This window comes from Rhipicephalus sanguineus, chromosome 9, assembly GCF_013339695.2.
Source record: "Rhipicephalus sanguineus isolate Rsan-2018 chromosome 9, BIME_Rsan_1.4, whole genome shotgun sequence".
Classification (NCBI taxonomy): Eukaryota; Metazoa; Arthropoda; class Arachnida; order Ixodida; family Ixodidae; genus Rhipicephalus; species Rhipicephalus sanguineus.
The window spans coordinates 71,761,773-71,779,707 of NC_051184.2; the positions used below are offsets into that span (position 1 = coordinate 71,761,773).

The 17,935-nt window shown below is 46.1% G+C and overlaps 1 protein-coding gene across 1 annotated transcript in view; it reads right to left on the reverse strand.

Moving 5' to 3' along the window:
* Positions 1-1,422: 1,422 nt before the first annotated feature.
* The window catches only part of LOC119405633 (arylsulfatase B), a 49,871-nt gene continuing 33,358 nt past the window's right edge, over positions 1,423-17,935 (reverse strand). Inside the window, exons 8-11 of the mRNA XM_049419469.1 lie at positions 16,295-16,485; positions 12,872-13,083; positions 1,954-2,032; positions 1,423-1,548 (exon numbers count right to left, since the gene is read on the reverse strand). Coding sequence (XP_049275426.1) covers positions 1,423-1,548; positions 1,954-2,032; positions 12,872-13,083; positions 16,295-16,485 — 608 coding nt within the window. The remainder of the gene's footprint in view (positions 1,549-1,953; positions 2,033-12,871; positions 13,084-16,294; positions 16,486-17,935) is intronic.

Sequence of the window (17,935 nt, forward strand, 5' to 3'; positions counted from 1 at the left end):
TTACTGTAATCTTGTACAGTCAAGTGTTCCACTGCAGCGCACTCAGTCACGTCAATGTTTCTGAATTTCGCGCGACACATTTTGGATTTTCTTCTATTTTACCTCGCTGGAGTCTTCTGATTCTTCTACCGCTTAAACGAAAAGAAACCTTCCCTATACTTCGCTCACAAAATTAGGCATATAATTATGATTTATTAGTTTTAGAAAAGCGGAAGCCTCCTGACTGCTAGCCAAGGGCGTCCGCAGAAATTTTTCCAGGGGGGATGTGCATCCATGGGGGGGGGGGGGGAAGGGAGGGGGGTCACTACCGTGACTTGGCCGGCAAGTTTAGTCAATAATATATAATAACGTGCAAAGTTGGCTGGCAATCCTGAAGGCCATTTCACACGGATATGCGGGCCTTTTGTGTGCTAACGAACATGCGCAGCTTATTGCTACTGCATAGAAAGATATCCGAAATTCCAGGGGGGGGGGGGGCAGCCGCCCCCTCTTGCACCCCCCTCCGGACGCCCATGCTGCTAGCTATCCAAGACGTATGACGCGCTGTAGAGCGATCGGCGTGGTGTGTGCGTTGTGACTGCGGTATGATGTATACGCGGCTAGACAGTTGCTTCGTATTGTCTTCCGTCCTTACGTGTGTCATTGTGTTAAGTCTTGACTGTGTTTCTTCTGGCAAGTGTTGGGTCCAAGTGAGGTCCTCCTGCGGCTGTGGGGTCCTCTTGCGCTTGTTCGGTTTAAGTTATTGACCGACCCGCGAAACAATCATCATCAGCCCGACTATACGCACTCTAGGGCAAAGGCCTCTACCATGCTAACCCGGTGCTGTGCTTGCTGCGCCAACGTTATCCCCACCCACTACTTTATCTCATCTGCCCGCCTAAATTTCTGCCTCCTCCTCGCACGCCTGCCTTCTCTGGGAATCCATTCTGTTACCCTTGATGACCAGCGGCTACTTAACCTTCGCGTTACATGTGCTGTCCATGCCCGATACTTCTTTATTTAGACTAAGATGTCCTTAAACACCCGTTTGCTCCCTGACCCAGCCTCCTCTTTTCTTGTCCCTTAAAGTTAAACCTATCATTTTTCTTTCCATGGCTTGCTGTGTCATCCTCAATTTAAGTTGAACGCTTTTCGCAGCCTCCGGGTTTCTACCCCCTAAGTAAGTTATGGGTAAGACGCAGCTGCCATATACCTTTCTCTTGAGAGATACGGGACTCGAGCAAGGATGCTACAGATTAAAACCTGTGCGGATATTTCGAAGAGTTAGCAGAAGCCGTGAGCGCTTCTTGGATCTGGGATATACTTCTGGTGTTAGATATATCTTGCAGTTTAAGCCAATTCGCGCCACAATAACCAAGACATCCCTGTTTTCTGGGTTTAAAGCGTCGTAAACTTCGGTTTCTTGTTTTTATTTTTTTCTTGTCACTCCCAAGGTGCCCACACGCCGTTGTTGTTCTCGGGGTAACCCCTTTCGTCTATTACGCCGACGATGTCAGGACGGGCAGTCTCTCGGTAGGCGTTCAGTTTCTCCAGCAGGAAGGACACGATCTGCGATTGAGCAACGCAAAAAACAACGAGTGAGCATAAATTTGCCATACAAATATCTTTACCAATTCCTGTTTAATTTTCTTGACACAATGGTGGGTGCTGTGAACTATGAGTGAATACATGGTGGGAAATATCTCCCCGCCAACGAACATCATATCCAAGCAATGATTCCAGCACTACCACTTTCGCTGTTTGAGCGTGATTAGACACGACAGACAAGTTACCATGGCTTGTATACCACATCAGCACACGCTGTTGCACATGATGCCCGCTATCTCTCTCTCTCTCTCTCTATGTATATATATATATATATATATATATATATATATATATATATATATATATATATATGTTGTGAAAAACTTCGTACTACAATATAGGAAACAAAACAAATATTTATTTTACCGTGACAGTTTCGGCTGGAGGTCCAGCCTTCCTCAGAGGATGTAAGTGAAATGAAATGAAACGGCCATGGCCGAATCCACTGCACACGGGCCGCCCACCCAGTTTGGGGGTCAGACGATACTTAAAAAAAAGCAAAAAAGAGAGAAAAATTAGAAAAAGAAAGAGATAACTAACGAAGGAAGCAACAGTGACAAAACGATGGAGGGAAAGAACAGCGGGAGGAGAGGCGGAGAGCCGCCGGAGGCGGGCGAGGCGGCGGGCTATGTCCATCTTATCTTCGTACGGTAGATACAAAACGGCGCGAGCAAGGGACGAAGGAAAAGGGGAAAAGACAAATGTCGCTTCTACACATCACACACACGGCGTCCAAGTTCAGATGGCTGTGTAGAAGCGACATTTAGTCTAGCGCTCCAACACTGACAGAGACAGACGATTTTATTGTTCTTCTTTCTCTTTCCCCAGTTCCCCAGCCTAAGCAGTTCATTGTCGTCTTTATATATATATATATATATATATATATATATATATATATATATATATGTATATATATATATATATCATTAACCGAACCTTATATCTGTACACTTTGTAGAGTAGGGTAGATCCTTGAAACGGTGGTACACTTTGTTTGCATTTGAAAGATTCCTTTTTTTTTTGCGACCAAGCCGGTGTGATCTACATATACTGAGGTGGCATGCTATTTCTGGTGGGTAAGCACAAGTTCATGCCCAGATCATACTATGAACCTCTACAGCAGCGGTGTAACTACCCGTCAGGGAAACAGCTACGCGCCAAGTCGGTGGCACAAGTAGCCTAGGTATCGAATTTGGTCGTTCACGAGATCTTGACAACAAATAATGGTATACCGACCAATGAGCATTCCGTCTTCAAGACGTAATGATGTTTGTTGGCAATTTTCGCTGTCAAAGTATAATTTAGGACGTGCAATATTCTTCCTAAAAACCTTTGTTGGTTTAACAAATTTAGTGGTAAAATTACCATTCCTTCATTATGCGTGTAATTATATTACGGATTATTTATACACTTGTGTTTTTCAGTTCAAAAATTGTCAAGTACATCCTATAGATTTTACGCAGAAGCTCGGCAAACATAGAACAATGCCGCAGGCTTGATCTACTTTAAGCTCTTTTTTTTTTCGCAGTGAGTTTCTCCGTGCAAAATATTGCGTTGCCCCGCCACGGTGGTCTAGTGAATATGGCGCTCGACTGCTGACCCGAAGGTCGCGCGATCGAATCCCGGCCGCGGCGGCTGCATTTTCGATGGAGGCGAAAATGTTTGAGGCCCGTGCACTTAGATTTAGGTGCACGTTAAAGAACCCCAGGTGGTCGAAATTTCCGAAGCCCTCCGCTACGGCGTCTCTAATAATCATATAGCGGTTTTGGGACATTAAACTCCAGATATTATTAAACTATTGCGTCACACACTCATCCTATGCTATGCAAATTTTGGTATATTAGAACCTATGGAGACGACCGGGAGAGCGCCCAGACGTAGGCAGATAGATAGATAGATAGATAGATAGATAGATAGATAGATAGATAGATAGATAGATAGATAGATAGATAGATAGATAGATAGATAGATAGATAGATAGATAGATAGATAGATAGATAGATAGATAGATAGATAGATAGATAGATAGATAGATAGATAGATAGATACGCCAAAAGTGCCTGAGGTTCACTAAGAAATGGTTCGCAGTTAATACCTGTCGCGTACGTCATGAAACCCTTTCTCTCAGTCACGTGTGGCACATACCCGCATACCAGAGTTCATGTTATGCGGGTATGTGCCACAGGTGATACAAAGTCTCAACCAACACAGTAACCGCGAACACACACATTGGCACGCAAGGAAAGAGCTAATAATAATAGTTGTTGGGGTTTTCTGTCCCAAAACCGCGATATGATGAGAGACGCCGTAGTGAAGGGCTCCGGAAATTTTGACCATCTGGTATTTTTAACATGCACCGAGTTCGCATAGTACACGGGCATCCAGCATTTTGCGTCCATCGATATGCGACCGCCGCGGCCGAGATCGAACCCGCGACCTTCGGGTCAGCAGCCGAGCACCGTAACCGCCATATCACCGCGGCAGACGCAAGGAAAGTGAGAAAGCTGAGGACAGAACACCCCTGGAAGACGCTCAACTAGCATCCACTCGTCCACATGGTGCGCAACATGGACACCGTGGATTGCGCAAAAACCGGGGTCAATGCTTCCTTCAATAAATCTGCTGAGAGAACCAGGCCTCTCCTCATTACCGGTGACTTCAACATTGATTTATCAAGACACAACAACGCTTGGTCCTCATACTCTGTGAAAGACGGCTTGGATGTGGACAGGGCATCAAAAGAACTCGCTGCCACGTCCACGACAGGAGGCATCATAGATCATTTCATCGTATGAGGCATGCAGGATTGCCACCAGCTGCACTATACCTAGCACTTCACTACACCTCATAGCCGCGATCATGAACGGGTCCGATTAACAAGTCCGGTCCAGCTGCTGGTGCTCACTGATCACGGTGATGATGACCTTGTTCAAGAACTGTCAAGAACCCCTTCTACACATACAAACGGGTTCGTGAAACGTGCGTGCGTTCTCCGTCATAACGGACAAGTGTATGCTTTCGAAGCAACGTTGTTTTCTGTTGTGCGTGTCTTTCTTGTTGCGCAAGCGTCACCTTCATCATCAGCCTCACTACGCCCATTTCAAGGCAAAGGCCTCTCCCGTGTTCCGTCAATCAACCCGACCTTGTAACTTCCGCGTGCTGAAGTTGAAGTAGCGCAGACTATGCATATCCCTTATTAGGGGCGAAGCTCCTTAAGGCGGCACCCGTTCGTCCCTCGTAGTCGTAGTAGTGCTAACCAGTCGTAACGCTAGTACCAGATCTTGACCTCCAAGTTGGTGCCGGTGGGAGATTTTTCCTGTGCGTTGTTGAACAATAAAAAATTCGCAGCGTGCGCGTTAACTAAAAGCCGAATTCTTCTGTCTCTCATTCCCCATTAGCAGCCATTGGCATGTTCCAGTAGGAAACGTTAGTAGAAGTGGAAGTAGAAGTGTTAGCTAAAAGCCGACTTCTTCTGTCTCTCATTCCCATTAGCAGCCATTGTTTACCTCCAAGGTAGTGCCTGGTGAGATTTTTCCTGTGCGTGATTAAATAATAAAAATTTTGTTCAAAACGCCGTTGATTGATGAAATAAACCAACGAAAGACGCCAGATGTTTTCTAAAAGCAAAACGAAAGAACGCCAGATGTTTCTAAAGCAAAACGAAAAGACGCCAGCTGCTTAACGAAAGACACCAGATGTTTTCTAAAGCAGTGGTTTTCTAAACAATGAAAATTCACAGCGTACATGTAAAATTAAAGTGAGCTGCATGTCGTCATAACTCATCGAACCTTTAGTATAAACGCGCCCGACCTCACGTCGGTGATGATGTACTGGGCAGAATTCACGGAAGATTCACGGTTTACCGATGAACCTCCGCAGCTTCGCCCACTCATCATCATTCACTCCGTGGATATGCTGTGATTTTTTTCTATCGCTCATCGCGTGTCATGTCCCTTATTGCATGCTATGGGATGACTTGACAGCTTTCGCAGTTAATTCATCACAACAGCATGCGATAAGATACCCTGCGACTTTATTTGCTCGTCTGCGACTTTATTTGCGACACCTCCTAAAGCAGCACCCAGAGCAGCGTGTTACGAACGGACCGTTCCCTCCCCGTGTTCGTGGTCGTGGCTTGCCTCGTCGTTCCAAGCATCCTTATATATATAAGCTAAGATTTGGCTCTGTGTTGGTGCGCGAACGCTTTCATTTCATTTCATTTATTATACCCCCAAAGCCAAAAGCATTACAGAGGAGAGTGAGTAAAATGACAAGTAAACGCAAACAAGAAGGGCAGCAAACAGTAAGTAAAAACACAAGTTTTTCGGCTCCTATTTATATAGTGTTCACTAATGTTGTTTTAAACAGTTGATGGTCTTCAACGGCGGCGATGCTTCTGGGAAGGCCGTTCTAACCCTGCGATGTGCGCGGAATAAAACTATGATGACAGTGATCAGTATGACAGGACATGATTCCAACATTGTGGGAGTGATCAATGCGAACGGAGTGGTAGGATGGTTTAGTGATTAGTTCATTACACAGATGGCTGATACGGAAGGGCAGAGTCGAGAAAAATAACGGCGTGAAGCAGGTGACGGTGGACTGAGAGTTAGTTTCATGGAGGAGATACTAGCAGTTCGGTTCTAGTTGTGGAGAATGAATCGGGCAGAGTTATTTTGAACAAGTTCAAGTGAATCAATTAGCTTGGCAGTACTGGGGGTCCCATACAGCAGAAGCGTACTCAAGTTTGGAGCGGATTGCGGTTTTGTAAACAAGCAGTTTTTAGTGATGCGGGGGCAGAAGAGAAGTTACGTCGTAGGTATCCGAGTGTTCGGTTAGCGTTGTTAACTATGTGGTTAATATGAAGAGACCAAGTTAAATCTGATGTTATGCGAACTCCAAGGTAGCGGTAAGATGTTACTGACTCAACGATGGTATTGTTAAGCTGGTATGCTGGTGAATTAGAGGCACTACGGGATACACGTAAGACTTTGCATTTATTGTTGTTTAGTGTCATTAGACAATCGTTCCACCAATCAGAAGTAGCGTTAAGACCAGTTTGGAATGTGGTTACGTCCTGGGCGTTAGTGATTTCACGGACCGCAACACAGTCATCAGCAACCAAATAAATGTTAGAAGCTACGTGCTAATATAAGTCGTTGATGTAGATTAAGATAAGAAGGGGTCCTAAGACCGACCCTTGAGGCACTCCAGAGCTACTGGGTCAAATATGATCGTTATAAGTTACAAACTGAGATCGGTTACAGAGGAAGTGTTCTAGCCATGTCAGGATTTTCGGACTAAGGTTAAGTTGCGCTAGTTTTGAGAGAAGCAGTTTGTGGCAAACATTGTCAAATGCCTTTGAAAATCCATGAAGACACAGTCGGCGAACGAGCTGCAGTCGAGAATTAGATGAAGCTTATGAGTGAATGCAATTAGTTGTGTTTCACAAGAGAGTTTTTCGGAAGCCGTGTTGTGCGTGTGGAAAAAAAAACGAGTTGAGTCAAGAAAATGAAAAATTTCGGAGTAAACAATATGCTCCAAGACTTTGCACGAGATACTGGTTACACGAGATTGGGCGCTAGTTGTATGGAGAAGCGCTGTTACCTGATTTTCAAGGACACGCTTATCAAGGACATGCGGACAGGCCACTGTGTGCATCTTGCGGCTCCTGTGAAACACTTGAACATCTCCCATTAGAGTGTCCCGCATTCGTTACGCAGCGGGAATTTAAAGGGGCCCTGCAACACGTTTTCAGCGTGATCACGAAGCGCTCCCGATCGGTAGTCCAGGCTCCTGACAACATGCGAGCCAAATATTATAGCGCAGCACGCGGCCTGGAATTTACACTTAGCCTAATTCTGAAAATCAGCTAAGAATGACTCCCTCTCAACAAATGATGCCATATGCCCCAAATACATGCATAATATACCCAAATCCACGGCCATTGGCTGATTTGAGCATCGTGAGCTGCATAGTTACCGTGGCCGCCGCAGGATGCCGCCACGTGCCCGCGCGCGCGCTGGCGATCACACTGAAAGTAAGTTGCGCGCAGAGTTGCCAGATGCTACCGAGCTAGCAAGCAAATAACCATGACAAAAGAAGTCCAAAAAAAGCGGCGTGACTTTCGCGAAGCCCGAAAGAAGCGGAAATTTAATGAATTTACCCATTCTTGAAAACATTTTTATTTAGAATAAATATGTCGCTCAATATATCACTCAATATTAAATATGAAAAAATCCGTAAAACAGGTGGTGGATGCTCGAGCCAACGTTTCGACAAGTGGACTTGTCGTATATGGAAGTCGTATATGGACTGTATATGGAAGCATATACACACGATAGCTAAGGAAATCAGTTCCAGCCTTGAAGAAGACAAGTCCACTTGTCGAAACGTTGGCTCGAGCATCCACCACCTGTTTTACGGATTTTTTCATCGCAGCTTCCATCTTCCACTTCCTGCCGTTTTTTGGATCAATATTAAATATGTCACTCAGTGGAAAAAATCACTTTATTTTCTACCGCGAAATTATGCGCAACTATGAACGAAAGCACATATTTACTTTTAACATTGTCTTCTGGGTAGTCTCCATTCGGTTGAATGCACGTTTGCCAATGCACGATTAACGTCACTTCTTTGATTTCCCCGATATATGTTTGACTACGACACCCAACTACTTAAAGCCATCGACAAAGGCGCTATTGGTGAACGTGATGATGACTATATAGGATAAGTATATTTGCTGGAATAATGCCAATAAGCCTAAAAAACGCGACAAGCGACTGGAAAAGAAAAGAAAGCGCTGAAGGTCACGACGCGCGCCGACGAAGGGACGCATCTTCTTACCCCCTTGTCATCCCCCTACCTTCGTAGCCTTCAGCGCGCTCGCTAGTACGAGAGGAGAGGGAAAGCGCTTAAAACTGGAGACAAATCTCTGTAACTCAGCTCGTACTTGACGGAATTAAAAAAAAAATTGCGGTGAGACAGTAAGCTCTCTTAATGAAGCCATTCGACGATTACATGGAAAAATGTTGCACGGCCCCTTTAAGGAATAGAAATTCCTCGAATTATGCGCGACCACCGACGATTACCTTTTTCCGAGTGGGTGTGCTCCTCGACGTGACCAGGCCCATCGAGCTCTGCTGACTTTTATGGGCCAGGCGGATCTGGACACCCGTTCATAGGCGTTTTCTTTTTCGTGTTTTTACTTATTTTTTTTCCAAGTGTTCTTCATTTTTTTTCTTTACTTTTCTATCTTATGTACTCTTTCTCTCCTCCTATCTTCCTTTCCGCTATCTCTTCCCTCCTCCCGAAAGAGTAGGCAGGCGTTGTGCCCCTCTAAATGGCGGGTATCAGCCTGCCCTCTTTCCTCTGTGTATGCATATCTAAATATAATCAATCAATCAATCAATCAATCATTTATTTAACGTGCCCAGGAACAACCGTGAGGTCTTTGTGCAGGCGCACGCAAAAATAAAATCAATAAAAATAAACAATACAATACAGACAGTCTTCAGAAATAAAAAGAGCAAAAACACGTAGACAAAGAGAAATGAACACTAAAGGGGAGGAGTAAAATAAGACAATATGAGAAATATTGAAGGGGAATAAAAAATTAGATTGCACATATACAACTATGCGGAAAGACGGAGAAGGGAAGACTTTGTACACTGTGCCATACTATGTCAAAACAGTGCAAAGCTCGGATAAAAACAGTGATTGTGGACTATGAAAAACGTCAAGATCAAGAAAATTAATATTATAAAGACTTTGTATTCTGTGAACGGTAGAGTGTTGGAAGAAGCAGGCGGGTACATGAAACGGTCTGTTCTCTCTGGTTAACTTACGCGGAATTCGAAAATTAACACAATTGAGAAGTACAGGGCAGGATATGAAACCGTGGACTAGCTTGTAGAGAAATAAGAGATCAGAACGATTTCGTCGGCAGTGAAGTGATGGCAGTGATAATGACTCAGCAGTATTTGAACGAGATCCAGAGTCATTTTTAGCAAAGCGATGGTTATATATGCTGAGGAATTTTTTCTGGACTCGTTCAATGGTGTTACCGCTGGATTGAGCAATGCCATTCCATATCACGGACGCATACTCAAGTTGCGGAAGACATATTGCCGTGTACAATTTGTGTAGGGCCATGGGAGACCTGAATTCTCGAGATATTCTACAAACACATCCGAGAGAACGAAGGCCCCGCATAGCAGCACGCTTAACGTGAGAAGAAAAGTTTAACGCGCTGTCAACAACAACACCAAGATCACTGATTTCATAAACCTTGCATAACGGCACAGAATTGACAAAGTATTGAAATGACACGCTAGATGTTTTGCGAGTGATAGACATGAATTTTGTCTTTGCGGTATTTAGAGAAAGGTTATTGCCGTTGCACCATTCGGAAAAAGAACACAAATCTGACTGCAACAAGCGACAGTCGTTAACTGAATGAATTTCCTTAAATATCTTGATGTCATCGGCATACAAGAGGAAAGAAGAATTACGAATGGCAAAAGAAACATCATTAACGTAAATTAAAAATAGGAGTGGGCCTAATACCGACCCTTGAGGGACCCCACTAGTCACTTTATACAAAGAAGAGGTTTGGCCATTTACGGCAACATAACAAGATCTATTGAGCAGATAGCTGTGCAAGAGATTCACAATCGACAAGTCAACGTCAAAGTTCGCAAGTTTAACCATAATCAGTGTGTGGCTGACTACGTCAAAAGCCTTGCTCAGGTCACAGTAGATTACGTCAACCTGTCCTCTCTGAGAAATAGGTGTGGAGATCTGCGTCATGAAACTAGCAAGATTTGTGGTAGTTGAGCGGCCAGCAAGAAAACCATGTTGATTTGGAATCAGTGAGTTTTTCACACTAAAAGACAATATTTTGTGAAGAGCCAGTTCGAAGATCTTTGATGTGGCACATAGTAGAGAAATCGGGCGATAATTAGAAACATCTGTCTTAGAGCCCGACTTAAATACTGGGAAAACACGAGCAGTTTTCCACATGCTAGGAAATGTGGAAGTGTCCAGGCAGTTATTAAATATCGTAGTCAGTACTGGGACAAATATAGTACCATATGCTTTTAGTATGGCGGAGGGGATGCCATCTGGGCCACATGATAAGGATGGTTTTAAGCGCTTAATGCATTCGCTGATAAGATTTTCATCCAGCGACAAAGCACTGGATGAGCTAACTGCCTTGGGCTGTTGTCTGATATCAGTGCTGGAGTCTGAGGCCTTATAAACGGATGAGAAATGTGTGGCAAAACAGTCAGCGACGGCATGCACTTCTACCCCATTTGAGTCTAGTAGTCTGAAGGACTCTCCGCTTTTGCTAGACCGTTTACGCACATACTTCCAAAACTCAGCCGGCCTGTCAGAGGCGCTTTTTTCTAAGAATTGAATGTACGAACTATGATCCCGTTTATATAGGCGTTTAGAGAGAGTTCGAAAAAAGCTGAACTCTTCCTTCCACTCGCTGGATGGAGAACATTTAGATTTCCTGTGTGCGTGATCTTTATGCTTCAGTGCACTGATAAGTTCAGATGAGAACCAGTGGGGATATTTACGTTGTTTAGGTGTATACTGGGGAATAAATTAAGCATGCTGCTCAGTACAAGCTCCGTAAACCGATCAACCTGGTCATCAACATTAGGTTTGTCAGTAACCTGTGACCACTCAACGGTGGACAAGTGATGATAGAGGCCCGTGTAATCACCTCGCTTGAACGCAAATCTTGGAGATTTGTTTACGTAACTGCTGTAGCTCGTTGTTTCGGCTGATGCAGATAATCTTACGTTAAGTGGTGGGTGGAATTTGTCCGGACGTACAAGAGAGATGTTGGAGCGGGAAACTTCAAGGGGTTGATCGTTTGACACACACAGGTCTAAGACGTTGCCACTGGAATTGACGACTGAATTATGTTGCACTAGGGAATTAAACGCCAGAAAGTCCAAGAGCAGGCTGCACTTTTTCTCTGAGAAATGATTGTAATGAGAAAAGGTAAGCGTGCTCCAGTCAATTCCAGGTGCATTGAAATCCCCAAGAACAATAATTCTGTGCCCACTATGAGAAGATATCACAAGTTCAATAGAAGACATGACATCGTGAAACGAGGCAGGGGAAATGCTGGGCGGTAAATAGAAACATCCAATCAACAATTTTTCACGGCGCTCAAGGTTGATTTCTAGCCAGATCGATTCTTCGATAGTTTCTAGGTCTTTCCGTCTAACGGATTTCAGTGAATTGTCAATGGCAATCAGCACGCCACCGCCTTTCTGTTTGGTTTCACTGAAATCTCGGTCACGGCGGAAGGTGGTGTAAGTCGGGGGAAAAAAGTCCGATGAGAGAATTTCAGTGCCGAGCCAGGTTTCAGAAATAGCGATAATAGGAAAACAAGACGAAAGAACATTAGAGAAAAACTCCAGTGTCTTGGTACGCAGACCCCGAGCATTTTGGTAGAATATGTCTACGTTACACGGCACTTTCGTTTCCAGTCACTTGCTCAGAGGGATGAAGCATGTCATCGCGCAGCTCCCCACGAAATGGCTTGAAGAGGCATCCGAGGGGCCACATCGAAGGGTCATTCAGGCGTTGTAGCGTTTCCTCGTCAGCTTCGATATAGAATGAAGAATATGACTGGAATCTTGTTTGAAGTCGCCGGCAGGAAATGGGAGACATATCGAATGAAGCAATATGTTTTTTGATGTCAGCAGCAGTGGTGTCCGGGCTCAGCTTCGTAACAAAAATGGCCTTTGGCCGTTGTGGCCGTTGTGGCCGCTGAGCTACAGATATAGTGGATGTCTTCAATGCTCCAAACGAGGCGGGTTTCTTCTTTCTCACACCCTCAGTTACCGCTGCAGAAGAGGCTGTCGCAGGCATCACACTGACACGCTCGGACGTGTCTACGTCACATGGCGGCGAATTCGAAGATGAAAGAATTTTGGACAGAGGCTGTTCAGAGTACGCAGGTTGCTTGGAGGTCACAGATCGGCCAACGGTCACCTGCTCTGGAGGGATCACAGGCGCCTTCACTGACACGGCGGCCGTGCGGCGCGTCAGCTCCTCACGCAGGAAGCGGACCTCAGCACGAAGGGAGGCGACCACACGGGCTTGTTGTTCAACACCGCGGGAATGATCCTTGCGGAGGCGCTCGTTTTCTTCGCGTAGTTGGGATACCTCGTCGCTGAGGAACGAGATTCCCTCCAACGCGTCGAGGAGGAGGCGGCGCAGCCGCCTCCTCCTCGACGCGTTGTGCAGTTCGCACGGGTCCTCCTTCAAGTTGTACAGGTAGTACGGCTCGCCCGATGCGAAATTCGTCGTGTCTGCGCCGCAGTCGACCGTCGACTCCCGCCTCCATTCGCTGTTCCTACGCTCGAACAGGGTCTGGTCTCCGTAGAAGCGGCGCAGCACTGCCGCCGTCCTCGACTCTTCCTGTAGGCCGTCCAGGTCCCTTTGAGGTCCACTGCTACCGATCACCTGCGCGCACTTCTTCGTGAGCATACTTATTGCTGGTTGACAGCTTACATGTACACTAAGGGCTAATAGTATTCAATGTTATAGTGAAATGACAATACTTGATAACGTCTAAAGCGTCAATGTAATACAGAGCAGCGCTTTAGACGTCGAGAGATAAAGGTACATGAAGGACATGACTTGCACGACGAGGGGGACACTTTGGAACACAAGTTTGAGGCCCGTGTACTTACATTTAGGTGCACATTAAAGAACCCCAAGGTGGTCGAAATTTCCGGAGCCCTCCACTACGGAGTCTCTCATAATCATATCCTGGTTTTGGGACGTTAAACCCTACATATCATTATTATTATCTCTGGAACACAAGCCCGATGTAAGGCTTTGCTGTGTCTTTTCTTTGCTTATATGTGTTTCGTAATTTGAGGGGGGCGCATAGAGAAAACGGGCTAGCAAGAAAGAAAGAACGAAGAAAAGAAGAAAGAATTATGGCGTCTCGGTCGGACCCACCTTCGGCTATCCTGTTACCGCGACGGTGCAAGTGTTCTTGGCGCCGCCGCCGCGGTTTCTCGACTCCGGGAAAAAGATGCCGAGATGCGGGGTGAAGACGGACATTTAGCAGACAGTGAACGGGACTGTGAGAATCTCGCCAGACAGTGAACCAGACAGACGCTACGCCGAAAGTGAACGGAAAGGACACGAGTTTATTTTCTCTGTATCTGTGTGTTTGTGTAACTTTATGTAATACAGTTTGTGTTCTCGTTATTGTTAGACGTTGTCGACGTGTCTTTAATTGCTCACAAGCTTGCTGTACGATAGTCACAGGCTACACTACAATTAATCACAAGTATACACGAACTCGCAAGTATACTCGAAAGTAGAAGAGTAGGTCTGAAAATTAATATGCATAAAACTAAAGTAATGTGGAACAATCTTGGCAGAGAACAGCGCTTTGCGATAGGTGGCGAGACACTGGAAGTTGTAAAGGAGTACGTCTACTTAGGACAGGTAGTAACCGCGGAGCCGAACCATGAGAGTGAAATAACTAGAAGAATAAGGATGGGTTGGGGCTCATTCGGCAAGCATTATCAAATCATGAATGGTAATCTACCACTATCCCTCAAGAGGAAGGTATACAACAGCTGCATCTTACCGGTACTTACCTACGGAGCAGAAACCTGGAGACTTACAAAGAGGGTTCAACTTCAATTGAGGACGACGCAGCGAGCGATGGAAAGGAAAATGATAGGTGTAAACTTAAGAGACGGGAAGAGAGCAGAGTGGGTAAGGAAACAAACGGGGGTTAAGGACATCATAGTTGAAATCAAGAAGAAGAAATGGATATGGGCCGGGCACGTAGCACGTCGGCAGGATAACCGGTGGTCATTAAGGGTAACTAACTGGATTCCAAGAGATGGCAAACGCGTGAGGGGGAGACAGAAAATTAGGTGGGTAGATGAGATTAAGAAGTTTGTAAGTATAACGTGGCAGCAGAAAGCACAGGACCGGGTTGATTGGCGGAACATGGGCGAGGCCTTTGCCCTGCAGTGGGCGTAGACAGGCTGCTGCTGATGATGATGATACTCGAACTACACGACAAAAAAGTATATTTCAGTGCACTACAAAATGGAATAAAATTCAACCTGTGCATTTCATTCTAATTCATGCACAAAAAGAACTTCTTGACGTTAACAAGTACTGAAGATTGGGCAAGTTGGTGCATTGCAATGTCGTATTTGTAAAGCGCAGCTCAGTTTGAGCTTGAAGTAAAGAGACAATAGCAAAGAAGCAAAGGAAGGTTTCTTTCCTTCATGCTCGAACTGAGCTGAGCTACAGCAATACGACATTCTTGGCGTTACCCCTCAGAACGGCGCAAGTTCGTTTTTGCCGCGCTGTGCTCCGCCAATATAATATAACATCTGGGGTTTAACGTCCCAAAACCGCGATATGAGTATGAGAGACGCCGTAGTGGAGGGCTCCGCAAACTTCGACTACCTGGGGTTCTTTACCGTCCACCTAAATCTAAGTACACGGGCCTCAAACATTTTCTCCTTCATCGAAAATGGTTGTGCTCCGCCAAAGCCCCATTGCTTTGCTACGCCGGCTATCGAACTGTAAAGAGCAAGCATGGCGAATGCCACATCACGAGGCCGTTCTTGGAGGCTGGCGGTTTGAATTGCGCTAACATTCTTTCAAAGTAAGCGTTTCCTTGGCACGAAAAAAAGCACTACGAGGTTTCTGGAACGCCATTTGAACAATCGACGTCAACTTCATGTTTGCCTTTAGTGTTCCTTTAAAGACGCCCTATATTTAAACGCTAAATCAATTTCAACTGGTAATGAGAGATCGTCGTCGAGGGGATGTCGATGAAGCTAGGTTTCGACATGGCGGGTTGTCATCTTCAGGGCCTGACGCATGCAACTACCCTTGTGGAAACGTTGGCTCTTGATACGTTCCTCGTTTGATGAACTCTCAATCCTTCAAGCCTCCATATTCCCCTGCACTGGCGTCCTGTGCGCAGGGGGGAGGGGGGAGATCAATGTAACTGACTCAGGAAAAAAATTCACACCATCTCCCACTAAAGTGGACCATGAGGCGATGCGAAGCAGCGTTTCGGCATGTCGAGCCCGCGTTTCAGAGGGGTAGTGGAGAAGGGGAAAGGGAGAGAGGAGGAATGGAGAGGGAGTGTGGAGGGGAGAGGGGGATGGGGAGTGAAGGTGTGTGGAGAGGGTTTGCGTATGCGCAGTAAGGGTGGTCACGCCGCACACCACCGCTTTGAACTCCGCCATAAGATGCTTCGCATATAAAAAGAAGACGAAGAAAATGGTTTTGGCCTTCCAGCCGCCTTAGACGAATGCATAAGAGACCATATGATCTTTCATTACGGCCATGATGGGATATCATTAAAGGCGCTCTGTTCTGCCTATTACGCAGTGTTTAGAGCATAGGGCTTCGGTAATACAGGCACACAGTACCAACTGCATCGGGAGTACATTTTTATTTTTTTATATTTCTTTTATATTTTTATGAGTTACACATGTCACTCCTAAGTGAGTGCGTGTAGGTGTGTGCGCGCGCGCGTGCATGCGTGCGTGTGTGTGTGTGTTTGTGTGACGTCACGTCACTCGGGGTTAGATAACAGGTTGCTCGGTCCAAATGGCCCGAAGGCAGCTGGAATGTTATACGCATTAAAAACGAGAGTTGGAAACGAAGGTACCTCGTGACGTCCGTCCCATGGGTCCCCGTAGCTTCCCACAACCAGCTTGTAGTCTTCGTAACGAATGGCCGCTGTTCCGGCATCCGCATCGATGTCGTGCAGTAACTCCGTGCGCGGCGACTCCTCTCCCGTGGACAAAGCCTGCCACATGTCCATGCCATCTATATTGCCAAGCTCTTCGATGTTGCCTCCTGTATCAAGCAGTCGAGACGTCGTAATTACAATCATCATCATCATCATCATCATCATCATCATCATCGGCCTGTCTACGCCCACTGCAGGGCAAAGGCCTCTCCCATGTTCCGCCAATCAACCCGGTCCTGTGCTTTCTGCTGCAACGTAATACCTGCAAACTTCTTAATCTCATCTACCCACCTAATTTTCTGTCTCCCCCTCACGCGTTTGCCATCTCTTGGAATCCAGTCAGTTACCCTCAATGACCACAATTACAATGTGTAATTACAATACACAACCTTAAAGTGGCCGCACTCTGTCGTAAGAAAGGATCCTGCGCCATCGACCGGACCAAACGTCACAGAAAAAGGCTGTGCAAGCGCTACTGCGCTTTCTGCGGTCAACCGGTCTCTCAGAACGGCTCTGACTGGAACGTCTTGCGCGCGCGCGTGTGTGTGTGTGTGTGTGTGTGTGTGTGTGTGTGTTTCGTTTTCATTTTATTTCTCTCTCTCTCTGTCCTCTTTCCTACCTCTTTTTCCCCACCACTGTGCAGGGTAGCAAACCGGTCACTCGCGCCAGGTTGACCTCCCTGCGTTTCCTTGGCGTATATTTCTCTTTTAAAGTGGCCATGACAGGCAGTTTTCGATCATAATCCGTGTTATGTGGGTGAATCCTCCCGTGTTCGCAAACAGGCTGGTAAAAACTTAGCGCATTTGGTCGAGCACTTAAATAATAATTGAATATCCTTATAGAGACGCGAGTGGCCAGAGATTCGGGCAACGCTGACGCACTCGCGAGCCGTGACGCAAAGCTGCTTGCTGTGCGAGCGTCTGCTTTCCAGTGAACGATTTTGTTTCCTGGTCAGCTGCGCGTGCAATAGAGCCATTTCAGCTTTCTCCAGCTTGGCACTGAAATTGAACAATTTACAGCGGCTGAAACTTTGGTAGAGGACGACGGCTCCGCTCTATGCAGCACATGGCGTCACACACGCCATGGCAAAATGGCGATCGCAGCCGGTGGGCGGGGTTTAAAGCCGGGGACTTCTAGGACTTTTTTTGTGCTGAAATGTTATTTTACAGGGCATTTTCCGCATATGTATAGGTGCAATAGACGATCTAGTTCTATTTTTCGCTGAAAATCGCAAACTGTTGGATGACCTTGTCATGGCCACATTAACTAGGTTTAAGACCCGCCACGGTGCCTCTAGTCGTTATGGTGCTTGACTGCTGACCCGAAGGTCACGGGATCGAATCCCGGCCGCGGCGGCCGCATCTCCGATCAAGGCGAAAATGCTCGAGGCCCGTGTACTTAGATTTAGGTGCACGTTGAAGAACCCCGGGTGGTCGAAATTCCCGAATCCCTCCACTACGGCGTCCCTCATAATCATATCGTGGTTTTGGGACGTTAGACCCCAAAAATTATTATTAACTGCGTTTAAGACGCGGTAAAGAGAATGCTGCGACGGTA